This window comes from Alligator mississippiensis, chromosome 14 (genome assembly GCF_030867095.1).
Source record: "Alligator mississippiensis isolate rAllMis1 chromosome 14, rAllMis1, whole genome shotgun sequence".
In the NCBI taxonomy this organism is placed as follows: Eukaryota; Metazoa; Chordata; order Crocodylia; family Alligatoridae; genus Alligator; species Alligator mississippiensis.
The window spans coordinates 3,297,782-3,314,109 of record NC_081837.1 but is presented as its reverse complement, the minus strand read 5'-3'; the positions used below and the strand labels follow the sequence as shown (position 1 = coordinate 3,314,109).

The 16,328-nt window shown below is 40.0% G+C and overlaps 1 protein-coding gene across 3 annotated transcripts in view; it reads left to right on the top strand.

The window, feature by feature from the left end:
• TRIM37 (tripartite motif containing 37) overlaps nucleotides 1-16,328 on the top strand; it is a 38,713-nt gene that overhangs the window by 7,813 nt on the left and 14,572 nt on the right. For 2 of the 3 annotated variants that reach the window (XR_002092082.2, XM_019493332.2), the window contains exons 6-14: nucleotides 411-533; nucleotides 2,104-2,227; nucleotides 4,420-4,487; nucleotides 6,339-6,463; nucleotides 8,453-8,503; nucleotides 10,235-10,316; nucleotides 12,238-12,314; nucleotides 14,413-14,592; nucleotides 16,163-16,277. Coding sequence is in view for 1 of the 3 variants with exons in the window: in XM_019493332.2 (XP_019348877.1) it covers nucleotides 411-533; nucleotides 2,104-2,227; nucleotides 4,420-4,487; nucleotides 6,339-6,463; nucleotides 8,453-8,503; nucleotides 10,235-10,316; nucleotides 12,238-12,314; nucleotides 14,413-14,592; nucleotides 16,163-16,277 (945 nt within the window). In the remaining 2 variants the exon portion in view is untranslated. The remainder of the gene's footprint in view (nucleotides 1-410; nucleotides 534-2,103; nucleotides 2,228-4,419; nucleotides 4,488-6,338; nucleotides 6,464-8,452; nucleotides 8,504-10,234; nucleotides 10,317-12,237; nucleotides 12,315-14,412; nucleotides 14,593-16,162; nucleotides 16,278-16,328) is intronic. The other variant, XR_002092083.2, reaches the window with a different exon arrangement.

Here is a 16,328-nt window from a genome sequence, read left to right as displayed (position 1 = left end):
TGTTGTATTATATGGCCTTTTGAAAGAATTGTCTCTTCTCTAGGAGAAAGACAAGGGCAAAATGTACACAGTCTTCAGAGGCAGACACTTCATGTAGTTCAGTTTTTTGGCTGAACTGTCAACAGATATATAGCTTTTTCATGCAAACAATTTTTTTGCCTAGCTTGATTAGTTAAAACATTGCACAGTAAATGTAAATGCTCCTTTTTGGATGTGTGCTCAATTTCCAAGTAAGTCCTTGCAGGAAGCACTGCTGGTGCTTTTTTTGTTACTTAGAGAAGTGAAGGGCAGACTTCCTATCAAAAGTCTCCTCTGGAACCTTCAGCCAAATGAATGAGGCCTGGGAAGAAGGCACCTCTTAATAGCAGTGCGGTAAAATGGGATGTTCTGTTGTTTCCATTTTTTAATAGCATGGAGGACACACATTTAAGCCACTGGCAGAAATTTATGAGCAGCATGTCACAAAAGTGAACGAAGAGGTAGCAAAGCTTCGAAGGAGACTCATGGAGCTGATCAGCCTAGTGCAAGAAGTGGTAAGAAATCAATCCAGGGAAATGTTTCCATCTTTTGGTCTGCACAACAAATGTAAGATTGAGGTCTTCCGGTTATCAGTAATAGGAGAGAAGTTAGAGATGGATTGAAAAGAGAGAATTCCTGATAGAAGCGATATGCTGCAGCATGCCCTTGATCATGTTTTGTGTGGATTTTGTGCGGTTAGTCTTGTGGAAAACCCATCAGTGAAGGGCTAGGTTATCCCATAGGGAGACTTGCAGGGATAGCTGCAGCTGGATTCTGGCTTGCCTAAACAGGTAGGTTGTCCCTCTAATTAAACTGGTGTAGGTAAGGTACAGTCCCTTTGACATGACTTAGTCTTACCGGAACAACAGTGTCATGTTCCAGGATAGCTTGTTTCCCTTTCCAAGTGGAAATTGGTTGCACTGGTATAAGGCAACTTGCTCTGCTGCAAATGAGCTCATGCTTGTGGTTGTAATGTTATAACTGATTTGGAGAAACATTCAGACTTCTGAATGGCATAGTTGTACCAAAACAAAAACTGCCAAGCTATATTTGATGTAATCTTAAAGCTTGAAGCATCTAGTTTTCTGGAATTACAGATTTAGATTCCATTAGGACAGTTCAGTTCTCCTTACTCTCAGATTTCTCTGGCAAGCGTGCAATGTAGTGTACAAACCTTTTGAGCAAAATGAAAATAAGGTTTCATGTGCTGTACCTGAGCACATTCTTATTTGCTCTAAAGTTAGAAAGAGGTTTACTTGTTGTTCCTTGCCATACTTTGCTCCCTTCAGTTGGTTTGCAGTGTGTGCTGGTTGATTAGCCCTGCTTCACACCCAAGATGACCAAGATCTGTTGGAGGTATTGGGTGCACACGGTTTGTGAAGTGCTTTGGGATGATTCAAGGAGGAAAAGTACCTTTGTAAATGTCAGCATTTCTTTAAACATTTTTTTCCTTTTGCTTTGGCTGCTGTTTCCAGGAAGTTATATCTTTTGTCTGTTGTTCTGTTTTGCATAGAAGAAACTATATAAACTGTAGTTTCAAGGGGGCATTTCATGCTTACAAGACTGGTTTGAGAAATCACTCTGAGAAAAATGTGCCTTGCTTTTTATCCTGTAGACCTTCGGTCACCACCAGGGGGCACACTTATGACTCAATAAAAACCTAAATATATTCACAGTAGAAAACTGAAGTATTTAAATTGCTAATAGTGATTTGCTATAATAAAAAGTCTCGTTGTCTAGACTCAGAAAATAGGACGTGTTTTAAAAATGGGGATTTTAATCATGACCAGATTAGTATGTTTTCAACCTGTCCATAGTAGTGTTGGTACACTATTGTACGTGTTTAAATGTAATCTGTTTTTCTTGCTTTAACAAGATCGAGTTATAAATACCTCCATAGCAAATAGCAAATACCTCCATAACAAAACAAGTCTTCCTACAGCAACTGCAGTTTCTTGTATTTTGTGGGCAATTATTTGCACCTGTTCTACTCCTCAGTTGCTTTCAAAAACAGCTTATTTTTATGCCTTCTGTGGAAAAGGTCGTCTCCATTTATCTGCATATTACTCCTGGACCCTCTTTCAGGAAAGAAACGTAGAGGCAGTACGCAGTGCGAAGGATGAACGAGTTCGGGAAATCAGGAATGCTGTAGAGATGATGATTGCCCGGTTAGATACTCAACTGAAGAACAAGCTTATAACACTAATGGGTAGGTATTTGTCTGCCGTGATGTAAGTGTAAGAGGTAGACTAACATGCCAAAAAATCTTACGGCAGGGTGTGTGCGTGTTTCTTTCTTCCATTGAATTGTATGCTGCTTGCGCATACAGCAGTTTCCTGGCTTTTAGTTGAAGACAGAAGGTTTCTAAATATAGCAGTGCCACTTGCTAATTGCATGGTTACTGTGATCTAACTTGCAGTTAGACGTAACTACATTTTAATGCCATTAGAGACTGTCGTATGGTGACTTGAAGTTTGTGTACCACCTTGTTAAGACAAATGGTTGCGCTACACTTTGAAGATGCAAAGCGTGAAGTGTTATTTCCTGATGGCAGTAATTTACTACCTTTGTGGTATCCCACCCTATCTTTTAAAGACATTTTCAGCATGGGATTTCTCTGTGCTGAGTAGCACTTTAGCTCTGTAAATAGACAGCATTGTCTGAGGGTGAAAGCAGGGTGTTTAGATTCGGAACTCCTACACGCATTTGTTTTAGACTGTTACTGGTCTTGGGCGAATCATATAACCTTTCCCTCTGTTCTTCCTTTTATAAGTAGGATGGAGGTACTTCTAAGTACAGGGACACTTGCTTACATAATGCTTGTACAGTAGTTTGAGATGTGTGGATGTATGTGCAAACATCTTGTTGTGCAATCCTTGGGTTTACTTCTGTGTATATCTTTTGAATAAACTGTCAAGTCCTTTTGGTCCCAAGGGGAAAACATCTCCGTAGTGGAAACAGTCCCTTCACAGCACCTGATGAAGTAAGCCCTCTACTTACAAAAGCTTATGTTATACATCTCTGATTTAGTTAGTCTATAAAGATGCAAATGTCCCTTGCCTTCTGTCTGGCCTCAGACAAGTACGGGTAACTACTTCATTCTCTCCATCTAGTACTTGATTTCACTTACCCAAAGGAATGCACAGTGAGCTAAATATTAATCGCCCTAATTTGGGATATCAATTTCTTTGGATTGGTGAGACTGCTGCTTAGGGTTTTGGTCATGCAGTATACACAACTAGGCTTGTAGATCAGGGGTGGGCAATTATTTCGGGCAGAGGGCCGCTTACTGAGTTTTGGCAAGCCATTGAGGGTTGTGTTACAGGCAGCCGGGGGCAGATAAATATTAATTTTCTAAATTTTTAGGGTCACCGTGGGCCAGATAGAATGGCCTGGTGGGCTGCATCCAGCCTGCAGGCTACATTTTGCCCACTCCTCTTGTAGATTGTAAACTCCTGGGAACAGGAACTTCCTTAATGATTAACTATAATATAAATAACACACTATGCTGAAGGTTTACCCTGGATGTTTTTGTTCAGAAGAAATAGTTTGAAATTTGCATGCCTGAAAGGGTTGTAATGAATTTTGACAGTTACAATATACGTTTTGTATGTTGTATGAAGAGAATAAGCCATGATAGCAAACATAATACACTGTCTGTTTTTAACAGAAATCTAGGATATAATTATTACCAAATGAAGGCCCTATTTTTTATTTTAGTTAAGCTATTTCTAAGTTAGGATCAGGCATTACTGCACTTAAACATGCCCGTATTGAATGCTGTAATCAATCGCAGCATTTGATTCAGAGATGCACTGATTGAAGGTTAGTTATTAAACCACTTAGATTGCCCTAGTTATTTGGCTTGTGCAGAATAATGCTTTGCACTTGAGAGCTTTTCTCTAAGGACTGCAAAGTGCTTTACAAGTATTAATTAATATTTGATAGAGAGAAAGCAAATCCCTGTATCCGAATACATTTGAATTGGAGTCTTTTTCTATTTTGTCTTGCTACAGTCTTAATGCCTCTTGTAATGTGCAAACATTATATACATTTAAACAATGTAATTCAATTTTTTTCCTTTAAAGATGTGACTTTTTTAACATCAAAAATTATTTTTCAAGTTAAGTTTGATTGATCAGAATAAGTTCATTTAAGTACAAAATGCTTTTCTGCCAGAAACCCTTTGTCGTTTCTGGGACATTAGGAATGTTCCATTACTGTGTTAAACCTCAGGTGACTCATTCACTGCAGCTCTAATTAAAAAAGTGGACTTCCTTTAAAATGTCTTTTCCGTCAACCTTGATATATTTAGAAATCCTTTACCTTACTAGGTTTTAGAGCAATCTCTAGAAAGGAGCTTCATTGGAAAAATCATCAGTAGATCTTTCTTTTAAACAGGTCAAAAGACATCACTCACCCAGGAAACTGAACTTCTGGAATCCCTCCTGCAGGAAGTAGAACACCAGGTGATTAGGAAAAAAATCATTGTGGAAGTGTTAGACGCTAGATGAGGAGACTTATCGGTTTGTCCCTTCGTTTTGAATGATGCATTTATCCATGGGCTAGGACTACATTATTTTCTTTTGTGATGCAGTTGGATATACCCCACAATCCTTCCCAAATTTTATTTTTTTTTCTGGCTTCCATCTTTAAGTGACAGAACATTCTTCTTCATGTAATCTCTTGCCTTCTGGATAACTAGGTAATTAGTAAGAAGTTACTAGCAATAATGTGAAAACAGCATAATTATTTGGTTTGTTCAAGTTGCGACATGGCAAATACTCTAGAGTTGTCTGACTGCAGCTGTGTAGCAAGATGTCATTACATTGACATTTTCCACCCCTCCACACTTACCTCTGCTCACTTCACAGTTGGAAGGCTTTCTTTCCAACCAGAAGGGTTAAAAACAAATTGAAAGCGCAAGTTACATAGTAGAGGTTGGCTGCCCTCACCTTGAAAATGTTCACTTGCTCAGGACAAGTAGGAATCTTTTTTTCCCCCCCTCAGTCCCTCTGTATAATAAGTTGTGCATGATGAAGCCTAGAAGAAGATCTTCAAGGCTTCTGGGTAGTGGTAGGGAACTTCTCCTTTATGTGAGTTAAGTCCTCTGTCCTGTATTGCTTTTTTTTCTTTGTGTGTCTAAAGTGTAACCATTTTATCACCTATTCTGGAAATGTGATTCTACCCTTGCATTTTATAGGCATTTTTTTCCATCCTTAATGTCCGTAGCAGTAGCCAGTGCCATTTGGCAAGTGTTCTTCCAGACTGTATGCGGGCATATTTTCTGTTGTCCTCTTGTTCATACCTCATTCCAAAACCATTTTCCTTATGTCATGCAACTCAGAGGACTTTGTTGTGTTTTATAAAATTCAAGTCGTCAACATTTCAGTCATGCAGAAAAGTTAACATTACTTATGTTTCCTGTAATCGGGAGTCTCAATACTTGGTAAACGGTAGAGAAACATCTATTATCTACTAGACTTCTATAGCTTACTAGAACTTTTTAATTACATATACAGGTTTTGGCTTTCCTATTATTTTTAAGGAATAATAGATTTTTTTGAATTTATATCAAAAAGGTGTTTGCTGTTAAGTACATATTATTCTCTCCTGAGCAAGGTGGAAAACTTTAGCTTTCTAGTTCAGGCATGTTGTTCTCATGTCTCAATTATAAAGAAATAGAGTTGAACTGGGTATTTTTGCAACAGCTTTGCCTGTTAAAAAGGATATTATCAGCTGTTCAAAAGACATAAAAGATTAGGTTCTTCCCCCTTCTTGTTAAAGTGTTTATTACTACTTGAGTCATCTAATTTTGAAAAGACACGCTTTATTACACTGAAAACGTTCTGGCTTTGTGTGTTAGACTCGAGGAAGGGAAGCTAAATTTACATTCCACATCAGTCTTTTACTGCGATAATATACTGCTTGATTAGTTGGATGAAGAACTAGCATGCGAGTATATCTGATGATAAGAGAGCACAAAGTATAGAAGACCTATCTTAATGTAGGTGGGTGTATTTCACTCTATTGCGTAATGTAATGTTAAACTAATCCTGGCAAGGCCCAGTCGGGTCTCATCTCCAGATGTTTTGCTATCATTGGCAAATTTTTTTTGTTTTTGGCTTGTTTTTTGCTTCTTGTAATAGCCTTTCAATGACAATTCTAACCAATTTAAATATGTTAATTTGGGAGCAGTGTTGTAATCTCTCCCCCTTTGAACCTAAGGTAGTTGTTACCTTTTGCATTGGTGCTTTTTATTTAAAAATACCATTGCCTTTAATGACACTGAAATGTATTGTCTGCATTCTTCTGCACAGCTGCGATCATGCAGTAAGAGTGAATTGATATCTAAGAGCTCGGAGATCTTGATGATGTTTCAGCAGGTTCACAGGAAGCCTATGGCATCTTTTGTCACTACCCCTGTCCCTCCAGACTTTACAAGGTACCGCTTTACATTTCTTATGTTTTATAGGATTCGTCAGATCTTGAAGGCTATTTTAAAAAATTTGGAGATAGAGGTTTTTTTATGTTTATTTTTTTACACGAGACTAAATTCTTAAATACCTAAATGGTTTTGAGCCTTGTGGAATGCTGGGAGTGGAGAAAAATGAATAAACTTTCTCCTAACCTGGAGTATTCCCAAGTGTGCTCTAAGAGCATATACCAGTGTATCAAGCTGAGGGGACTGAACCGGTGCAATTTTACTGTGCAGGAGGGTGGCTGGATGTGGGGATGTGCAAGCCTGGTATACAGCTAGGATAAGAACAAGCTGCTGTACAGCACTGTGAAGGCTGGAGGAATGGGAAGCGTTGCTGGAGAGACCCCCCACATCCACCCATAATCTGGTAGGTCACTGAAGGTGCTTGGTCATTTGGCTCCAGCAGTGGTGGTCTGTGGGGGGGGATTACTCTCCTCTCCCTGGTGTCTAGCTTGGTTTCTCAGGCTGAATCCTGAGTCTAGATTTACCTTTATAGCTAAAAATAACCAGTCGCTTCCCTTGTTCCCCTCACCGTCCTCATAGGCTGCCTCTTTTGCTCCATCAGGGCTTCCCTTGTAATTGATGTCAGGCTGTAGCGTCTGCTGAGGCATCAGAGCAGTGGGATCCAGTTGGTATAATGGAACAAGCAGTGAATCGCTTGTATACTGATTGCCCTTCTTGCCCTTGCTATTGGGGGCATTCAACGTATAATTGTAAGGCTCTCGTGAGATACTTGTGCAGGTCACCTTTAGCACATAGTACAGCAAAAATGATTGGCTGGCACAGTTTGCTTTTGGAAAGGAGTCACCAGTGTGAGTTTATGAAGAGATCTGTATGTAGAGTAGGCTGACTGACTGCAGGATTTCTCCAGATAATTGACAGCTTGGTGTTTTGAGGGATTTTGAATTCCTCAAATCTTGTAAGTCATATCAAGCTATTTGAGGCATGCTTTTAAAATAACCTGAAAAACATTACCCTACACTGCTCTCCTAAACTAATACTTAAAATTCATGACTGAGAAGCCTTTTTTAAAATAAATTTTTATTTTAAAAGGGTTGGTAGGGTCTTCTGTCTTCTGAAACATGAAGTATTTAGCAAGCTTCATGCTATCACTTTTTTTTTTTTTAATTTAAAATAAATAAATACATGGGCTCTAGTCTTACATTTTCTGGTTGTTAACTAATCTATCATGGTAAACTTTCTAAAGGTCACAGCTGGTGTTTTTAAGCCACTCTTGCTCTCCTTCCTTGTGACTTTTAAGCACCTTGTGCTGTTTTTGTGTCAGTTTACATAGGGACAGGAGAAATATGTACTCTGTATATAAAATAGATAAGGTGTGTCAGTTAGAGGGGCATCTGGGAGAAAGATAGATACTTTTGACAGTGGAACCAGACAGATATATTGTGTGCTTTTAAAAATATTCCTCAGAATATTTTTTTCCCAAAGGAACTTGAATTCTTCTAAACACATAGCTTATATAAACCCTTTCTGGACTGAGAACAGTTGCTGATTTTTTCTCTAATGGTTTCTAAACATTTACTACCAGTGTGGCAGACACCAAGTCACGTAGTTCGTTGGGACCCTACAGGAAATTGCAATGTATAGTTCTGGTTTCATTTCCAAGCTGTATGAAATGTAAAACATTTACAACTTAAAAGGAGGAAAAAAACCTTAAAATTGTAGGTTCTAATTTCAGATGTTACATACTAGTGCCCATGCACAGAGGATGTGTTTTTGAACCTTTAAAACTACAGTGTGGTGGTATTGCTGGCTTATTAACCTTGATGTCCTCAAAGATCTTGAGTGTGATTTTCAGAGTTGTTTGAGTAATTAGAACTGTCCTGCTAACTTTCAGTGATACTTGTGCATGTCAGTGATGCGATGTGAGCATTTTGTAAATTCCACCTTTACTTCCGGGCCACTTTCTTCAACTCACCTATGTTTTCTTCCCAGTGAACTAGTACCAGCCTATGACTCAACTACTTTTGTCTTGGAAAACTTCAGGTAGGAATATGTCCTGAACAATTGTCTATGTTGTACCAGTTAGTTTTAAGCCACTGAAAGACTCCCTGTTAGAAATCAGTAGATACCCAAGTGCAAATGAGGAACTGAATCAACGTCTTGATTTGCTTTTAGAGGGGTGCATCTACATGTCGCCATATGGCACTACGGCGACGCAGCAGTCGTGTGGGTCTACATGTGATTGGCAGCTATGTTGCCGTAGTGGTGCACTCCCTTGGTATAGTGCGCCTCTACAGTGACATAGCGGCAAAATCTAACTGTAGGTGGTGTGCACAGCGCAGTACGGGCAGTTACTGCACCGTGCTTAAGTACTTGCAAAAGGAAGTACTAAAGCACAGCACGGTAGCAACATCTCTGTACAGCAACATGTAGAAGCATCTGAGAAACAGGAAACAAATGTAACCACCAGTTAAATAGTCTGCCAAAAAGCTTACTCTGCCGAAGAGCAACTATTTAACTTTGTAGTTCCAAGCTTAAACACTAACTTTACAAGGAATACTTGCATAGTATCTGCACAGGCACTTCGTTCTGCATTGTTCTGGATAGACTGTAGACTTTAATGTCAACATTAAGGAATTCATTTTAGAATATATTGATTAAATTGGCAGTAATATTTGCAGCTAAAATGTTTTGATGATGAATTGCAACTTATTGCATTGAGGGTTGATAGGAGGTTTAGGAGAGAATGGTAGCACCTTTCATCTCTTCCTTAATCTATTGCTGTCCTCTGGTTCTTCTTCCCTTTGCAATACAAGCATGCTTTAGTCCAGAGGTGGCCAACCTGTGGCATGGGCAGCCTCTGTGTGTGTGGCACTTGGCAGACTGGGGAGGGAACCAGTAACACAGCAGCAAATGGGGCAGGAAGCAGAGCCACTGATCCAGCGGAAGAGCATCGGAGTGGCACTCAGGGCAGGTGTGGGGCAAATTTGTGGCAGGCCCGCCAAAAAAGTTGCCTCCCATTGCTCTAGTCTTTTCTGTTTTAACCCTCTCTTGACCTCAGTTATGTCTTCAAGTACCACCCTCCATCTCCCTTTTCCCTTTCATTTTCAATGTATTGTTTCCAATTGGTGTTCCTCCAATTTGATCCTAAAATTTTTCCAGTCTCTCTCACCCCACCCACCAGATGCATCTCATTCAGTATTAACTTTATTGACACTGGTTGCCCCTTTAACAAGGGCACTTATGCTTTCTCCCATGTTGCCCTTTTTATGTATGGTCACCCATCATAAATATCTAGTTACCTCATTGTCCTCTTCCAAAACATTCCTTAAAACTCTCCTTGCCCATGTTGCCTAAAAAATAATAATCGACAAAGCTTAGGCTGCTGTGTACTGAGACCCAGCCCGTCACGCTAATGAATATCGTCTCCCTGTTTAGTTGTTCTCTCCAGTCTGCCTGTATCCTTTTGTCTGCTGACTTACCCTTAGTTTATTTGCTGTAGGGCAGGAACAGTCTTATAAAGCTTAAAGTACAGTATGGCAAAATATTGGCTCCAAGAGATGGCCTGGAAAAACTAATGTGTCCTTTTTCATCCCTGACTGCTCAGATAGCCTTAAAATGCTGCTGGCTTTGTTTTCTTCTTGTTTTTGTTTTGTTTCCTTATTGCAGCAGAAAGCCTAGTCCTAATGTGTGAATAGAAAGTATGCAAGTTCCTTTCTCCAGGAGGGTTTGCTCCCTTTGCGATTGCATATTTTAATTTCTCTCTCTTGACAGCACTTTGCGCCAGCGGGCTGATCCTGTTTACAGTTCACCTCTCCAAGTGTCGGGGCTTTGCTGGAGACTAAAAGTTTATCCAGTGAGTTTTACATGCTCCGAAATGCTCGCTCTGTTCGACTTTTATTACTGAATTAGTATAAATTCTACATAGTCAAGTAGCTTAAACTTTGGTTGTGGAAACACTTAAGTCCACAGGGAGAAAATGATATATATAATTTAGTCTTTTCTTGTAAGCCCTCTTAATTCAGCAGTAGGGTTGGAACCTCGGATCCCCTGCACAGATTTGTGTTGCTTGAGTGGACTGAGAGCAGCAGTAGGTGGTTGTTGTCTTTGGGAAGCAGGGTAGTCAACAGCTACAGCATTGGGTTAGGACTCAGGTGACCGATTCTGATTCTGTCACTAGCTGACTATCTGGCAAGTAATTTTTCCTCTCTCTGCCTCGGTTTCCTAATCTGTAAAATGTAGTTAATATTTACAAGGGAAGCATTCTGCTGCAGAGCACTGTGTCAGAGCGGTGTGCAGTTACTACTGGTCTCTGTTCAGAGCTCTCTGCTGGGCTGCCAGAAATATGCAAGTGGGGACATGACTGCTGTTTACAGTTCTTTTTTGTTTTTCGAGGAAATTGAGAGCTTTTCAAAGAATGTCTTGAGCCTTGCAGCTCTGCTCGGGGCTGATCCAAAGTTCACAGAAGCTAATGGAACAATCCCGTTGACTTCACTGGACTTTGTTTTAGCGCTAAAAACAGAGTTTTAGCATGACAAGTATCAGGTAACTTTAGTAGGCGCTGCCATCATCTCTGCCTATAATCTCTTAAACGTTTACAGAACTGCAGCTAAACTGGTTTATTGTGTGTGCATTTATACTTGGAGGTATTTGTAGTCTTAAGTACATGTGTACATCCTAATTAGCTAAAATTGTTTTTGGGAGATGGCAGAACACAAGGGCATTGCTGTTGGAGGGGAATTTGTCCTGTGCGGTCTCCATCGCTGACATTTTCAGAAGAGACATCATGTGTATGGCATTTTTCATAATCCCACTGAAGTGCAGCCTTCTGACCACTGAGGCACTTATATGCGTGAATGTTAAACCAAAGTATCAAAGGTTCATGTTCCTGCTGAACCTTCACGTTTCGTCCAGACTTTCGGGCAACTCTGGATACTATTAGAATTGTGCTTGGAGAAAAATTATTCTTCCTGTTTTAAGTGATTCGAGTACCACAGTGGCTTGCTTGGCTTGCTAGCTAATATAGGTGGACTTTAATGGAATCACATTCTTCTGCCAGGTTCGCACATGCACACAATTCTATTTTGCACTGAGCTGGAGAGGTGTACAAGAGCCCGAAACATCTCAAATTCAGTCGGCCATGTACATGATCCTCACAGGATGTAAAATACAACTTAGACTCATTCAGCAATAGCAGTAGATTTTTCTTTCTGGCAGTGGATAGGAGAAGGGCTTTTTGAAATGTAATGCTGTTGGGTTATAAAATCTTCCTCTCCCCCGCACCAAAATGTAGCTGTGCATTAAGAAAACTGGCTCTCTTCAAAGTTTGTTGTTCATGCTAAATGTTTGGTAAAAGCTATGAAGAAAAGGTGCTACAATATATTCGTGGTTAAGGGAATTTGAAAGCTTTGCTCTTGTTTAACTGTCCTCTTAATGCATAGCTTCAGAAAAGAAACAGGACTAGAAACTGGTGGCACTCACCAGATTATTCCAGTTTACACTTACTTGAATTACTGAAATGCAGTTTCCATGATTCTGATTGCAACTGTCAAATTCTGAGAGAGTTTAGCACTTAGAAAATGTGTGACTGGTGTCACAGTTCTACCTTAATTTAAGCTACAGTAGTGGTTTTTAGCCATGGCACAGTAAAAACACATTTTGTTTGACTGCTCTGACCTGAGGCTGTAAAATATTGTGTATTTTGATTCCGTATCATGAACTTATTTGCTGTACTAGTTTGACCCATTAATAATTGTACCTCCTTATTTCTTTTAAAGGATGGAAATGGAGTGGTACGTGGTTACTACTTGTCCGTGTTTTTGGAGCTGTCTGCTGGATTGCCAGAAACATCCAAGTAAGGAAATGGCTATTATTTAAATGTCTCTTACAGTTCTTTGTGGAATTCATGGAGCCTTACAAAGCATGGTCCAAGCTTTGTAGCTTTGCTAGAGCTTGGTCCGAGGCCCCTTGACGTTCGTAGAATGGTTCCCATCGACTGAACTGGACTTTTGAATCGGGTCTTTAGTGCCCTTTTATTAATAGAAAGGTGGGACACAGATATTAAGGAGGCTGCCCAAGGTGAGAAGTAACTCAGTGATAAAGCTGATAATAAAACTGAGGTTTCCCAGCTTCCAGTCCTGAGATTGGCTTCCTAGACCAATCTCCTTCTAAGTGAAGTGTTTTTAGGATACATTTTTCACTCTAGATTGGAAATGGAGCCAGCAAATATTCCAGGGAATGAGTTGTAGCCAGCAGTTAAATGCTAATTCCCTGGGAGCAAGCATGGCTACACTTGGAGCAAGAAAGTTTACAGGACTCTGTCTTTCCAGGGAGACTGCCTGAGGTGTGTTTGGAACTTCCTTTGCCTGTGAAAGTCTGACCTGCAAGGCTCAGAAACCACAGCTTGGCAAGTGGCGAGAATCTGGAACTAGAGTGCTGAGCCCACTCGGGAAGGGTGCGGTAATAGTGCTGTGGAAGGGGCTTCAGACTGACAGCTGAGTAATACCGTTCAGGTCAAAGGGAGGGACTCGGTCAGAGGATTTTGGGTTTGAGGCCTGCAAGGAAAGATTCAAGGCCTGATTAATGCAAGGACCTTCCTGAGATGGCTGGGTACTCATTCTGATACAAAGAGCTGGAGAGGAGGTGCTGGCAGGTTTGAGTAACAGCAGCTGCAACCTTCTAACATCTCTTCTTGTCCATCGTGAGCTAAGAATAAAAATACAGTTACTGAAAGGGGAAGAGGACACTTGCCTTGCCTGATGTTAAAAACTTCTACTAATATTTAACACTAGCGGTACCCCACTAGCTGCAGTGCTTTTCTCCCACACAGTGTGATGGCCAAAAGCACCATTTTGTGGTTTTTGCATACACACACTGCACTAGGGCCTTATTATTTGCATGTGGCTCAGCTTCCCCTCCTCAGTGTTATGTGACATGTATGTAACCCTGCAAAGAAATGTGCATGCAGAAGACGTGTCTACAAGAAGCTTACCTAAGAATTTTGTAAGTAGTGATTATGGTTTGTTAACTCAGTGCAACTACTCTCAACTATTTGCATACATTGCAAAAGGTAGGGAAAACATCCTAGAAATGTGGTTTGTGTATGTATAAACATCTTAAATGTTTTTTTTTTCCTTAAAAGTTCTAAAAATAACATTTAATCCAAAAGGACACAGTTGATGTGAAATCATATATTTAGAGCTGACATTTTAGGGGGAGAACACCTTTTTTCTCTTTTTGTGTGCGTGTGTGTATTTGATAGCATTGTCTCCAGTCAGTTAAACTGTTTCCTCTGTGCTGTTCTACACAGAACCAGGGGAGAACAAGTCTTATGAACGATGGAAGAACATGATTGTCAAATCTTTAAAAAATGAAATGGGGACTTCATTGCAGAGATTCTCCCCTGCTCTTACCTCTTGTTTTGTTAGGTCTGAGGCTGTCCTTCTAATTTGCTGGTTCGTGAAGAGGTCTGCCTTCACTTTACACTCTATCTACTGTCAATCACATCACACTTGTGTTTCATGTGGAGTAGGGTGGCAGACACTCAGCGCTTTGACTTCAGATTTTATCTGTGCTGACACACTTATCCTTTGACACCAGCGGCCTAGAATTCCTGCCTTGAAGCACTAATAGGCTACGTTACCACTTAGTGTTGTGGTGGAGCTCTGATTGCTGTTGTTTAAGCTGTTCAGTTTATAAATACATAAATCCTCCAGCTTGTCTGAAAATGCAGTGTTGCTTGCCTCTTGGTTTAGCCTTAGGTCTTTACTACTTAGAACGTGTGTGTTCCCTCAAAAACCATTCAATGTGCTGTATACTTCCAACATGGGAAAGTCTCCATGAAATCACCTTTTTTAGTGGAAACTTCAGAAAAATAGTGTCTTTTTTTCTGTTTGCTTGTTATACTGAAGTCTGGCTTGCTTTCTTGTTTCATTTCAATTTGCATTTTTTAGATATGAGTACCGGGTAGAGATGGTTCACCAGTCCACCAACGATCCAGCTAAAAACATCATTCGAGAGTTTGCCTCTGATTTTGAAGTTGGGGAATGTTGGGGCTACAACAGATTCTTTCGCCTAGACCTGCTTGCCAATGAAGGGTATTTAAACAGACAAAATGACACAGTAATTCTAAGGTAAGAGAGAGGTTTTGTGTTTCTTGCCGTCGTTTCGTGAAAGTGCTTGTCAGCGTAGGAAATAATTAAAATAGATTAATTCAAAAAACAGTGTGACAGGTTTTGTCACAAAATAAAAGGATTTGGCTCTTTATGAGCTTCTGAAGAGAGTGTGCTTCAAGGAGGTGGGGGAGATTTACATAGATTTCTTTGAGATGAAGCAGTCACTTGCAGAACTACTATTTGGCACGATAGGTCTATATCAGATATCCTTAACTAGCAAATTTCAAACACTTCAGGAAGATTCTGCATCTCCTCATTTTCAAAGCTGGGATAATGCATTTCCCTGCTTTGGGCCCCACTGCATGAGTGCAGGGGAAGTTGGAGAAGGGAGCAGTATTTCTAATGCATATAGAACTAACTCTTTTTGCCACGTTATAATAGATAAAATGGGTATGTTGCCCTTCTACTTCAGGTAATATCTGACTTGTCCCACTCGCTCCCATTAGAAACCGCTTGGGATGTGTCAGAAATATGAATGTGTGTGTACAGGGATGGCCATTGGACTTGCCAGCAGCCAGCAACTGGAAGATGATGCAATGTCAAATCCTCCTTGGCTGCATCTCACCCTGGAAGAATACATGACAGTCTATGTAGGCTACATTGTTTAAATAATGCTTGAAAAAAAATAGCATTTTTCTATTTATAACTGGAACGCCTTACCTCTAGGAAGACAACATCCTAAACTTTTTCACACCTCGTTTCTTTGTCTGATTAAAGAAAAAGTTTTCTTAATGTCGTCTCTTTTGTTTGCTGCATTTTTAGTTCTGCAGCCATGTTTACCCCTAGGAAATATGTAATCAGTAAAAAGCCTGCATATTAATCATTCCAGTGATTTGATAAAAGAATGGTTAGAGGTTTGCTGAGCTTTTCAGGAAGTTTTGCTGAGGTGTCTTTCATTACATTTGAAACTGTCACATGATGCTGATTTGCACTTCAGCTTTCATGCAGTTTGGAAGCCTGAGGAAACCTGATTTTAAAGACAGACTCTTCTTTTGAGGGTGCATCTGTGCTGCAGAGTATTGTTGGGTTTTTTTAATGAAACCCTGATTCAGTTTGTTTAGGGGTAATACAGACTGAGAACCATATTGTCTCCTGGACCCAAGCTAACCCATCGGGAGCTAGCTGAGGTACTTCACTTCTACAAAGCACAATGCAATGGGGGCTGTCCCTTCTCAAGTTTGAGTGAGCGTTGGCTAGTCCTCCTTGCTTTGTAAGGGCATTTTTAGCACAACTACCTTAAATAGACTTAACTGCTGCTACTGCAGGACATATGCATGGACCTAGCTAGTATGCAAAATGCTTTTTAATCCCGCCATACTAAGTAGAAGATAATTTAGCTTTTTAAATGCCTTCTGGGGTTGATCTCTTCTGATAGTCCAGAAAGCTGTAATCTAACCTGGTAAAATGTATTAGTGTTTTGTTCACTGTTAAATTTTAAGTTTTATCTCCAGACTGTAAGTATTGCAAGCTTTTTAGATGAGTCTTTTCAAGCACTGTAAATTGTTTTTTTTTTTATGGCTTTTTTAAGATTCCAAGTGCGTTCACCTACTTTCTTCCAAAAGTGTCGGGACCAACACTGGTACATTACTCAGCTGGAAGCAGCTCAGACAAGTTACATCCAACAGATAAACAACCTTAAAGAGGTAAGCAGGGGTGGGTTTGGATGCCAGTTCTGAAAATGTTAATCTCTTGTA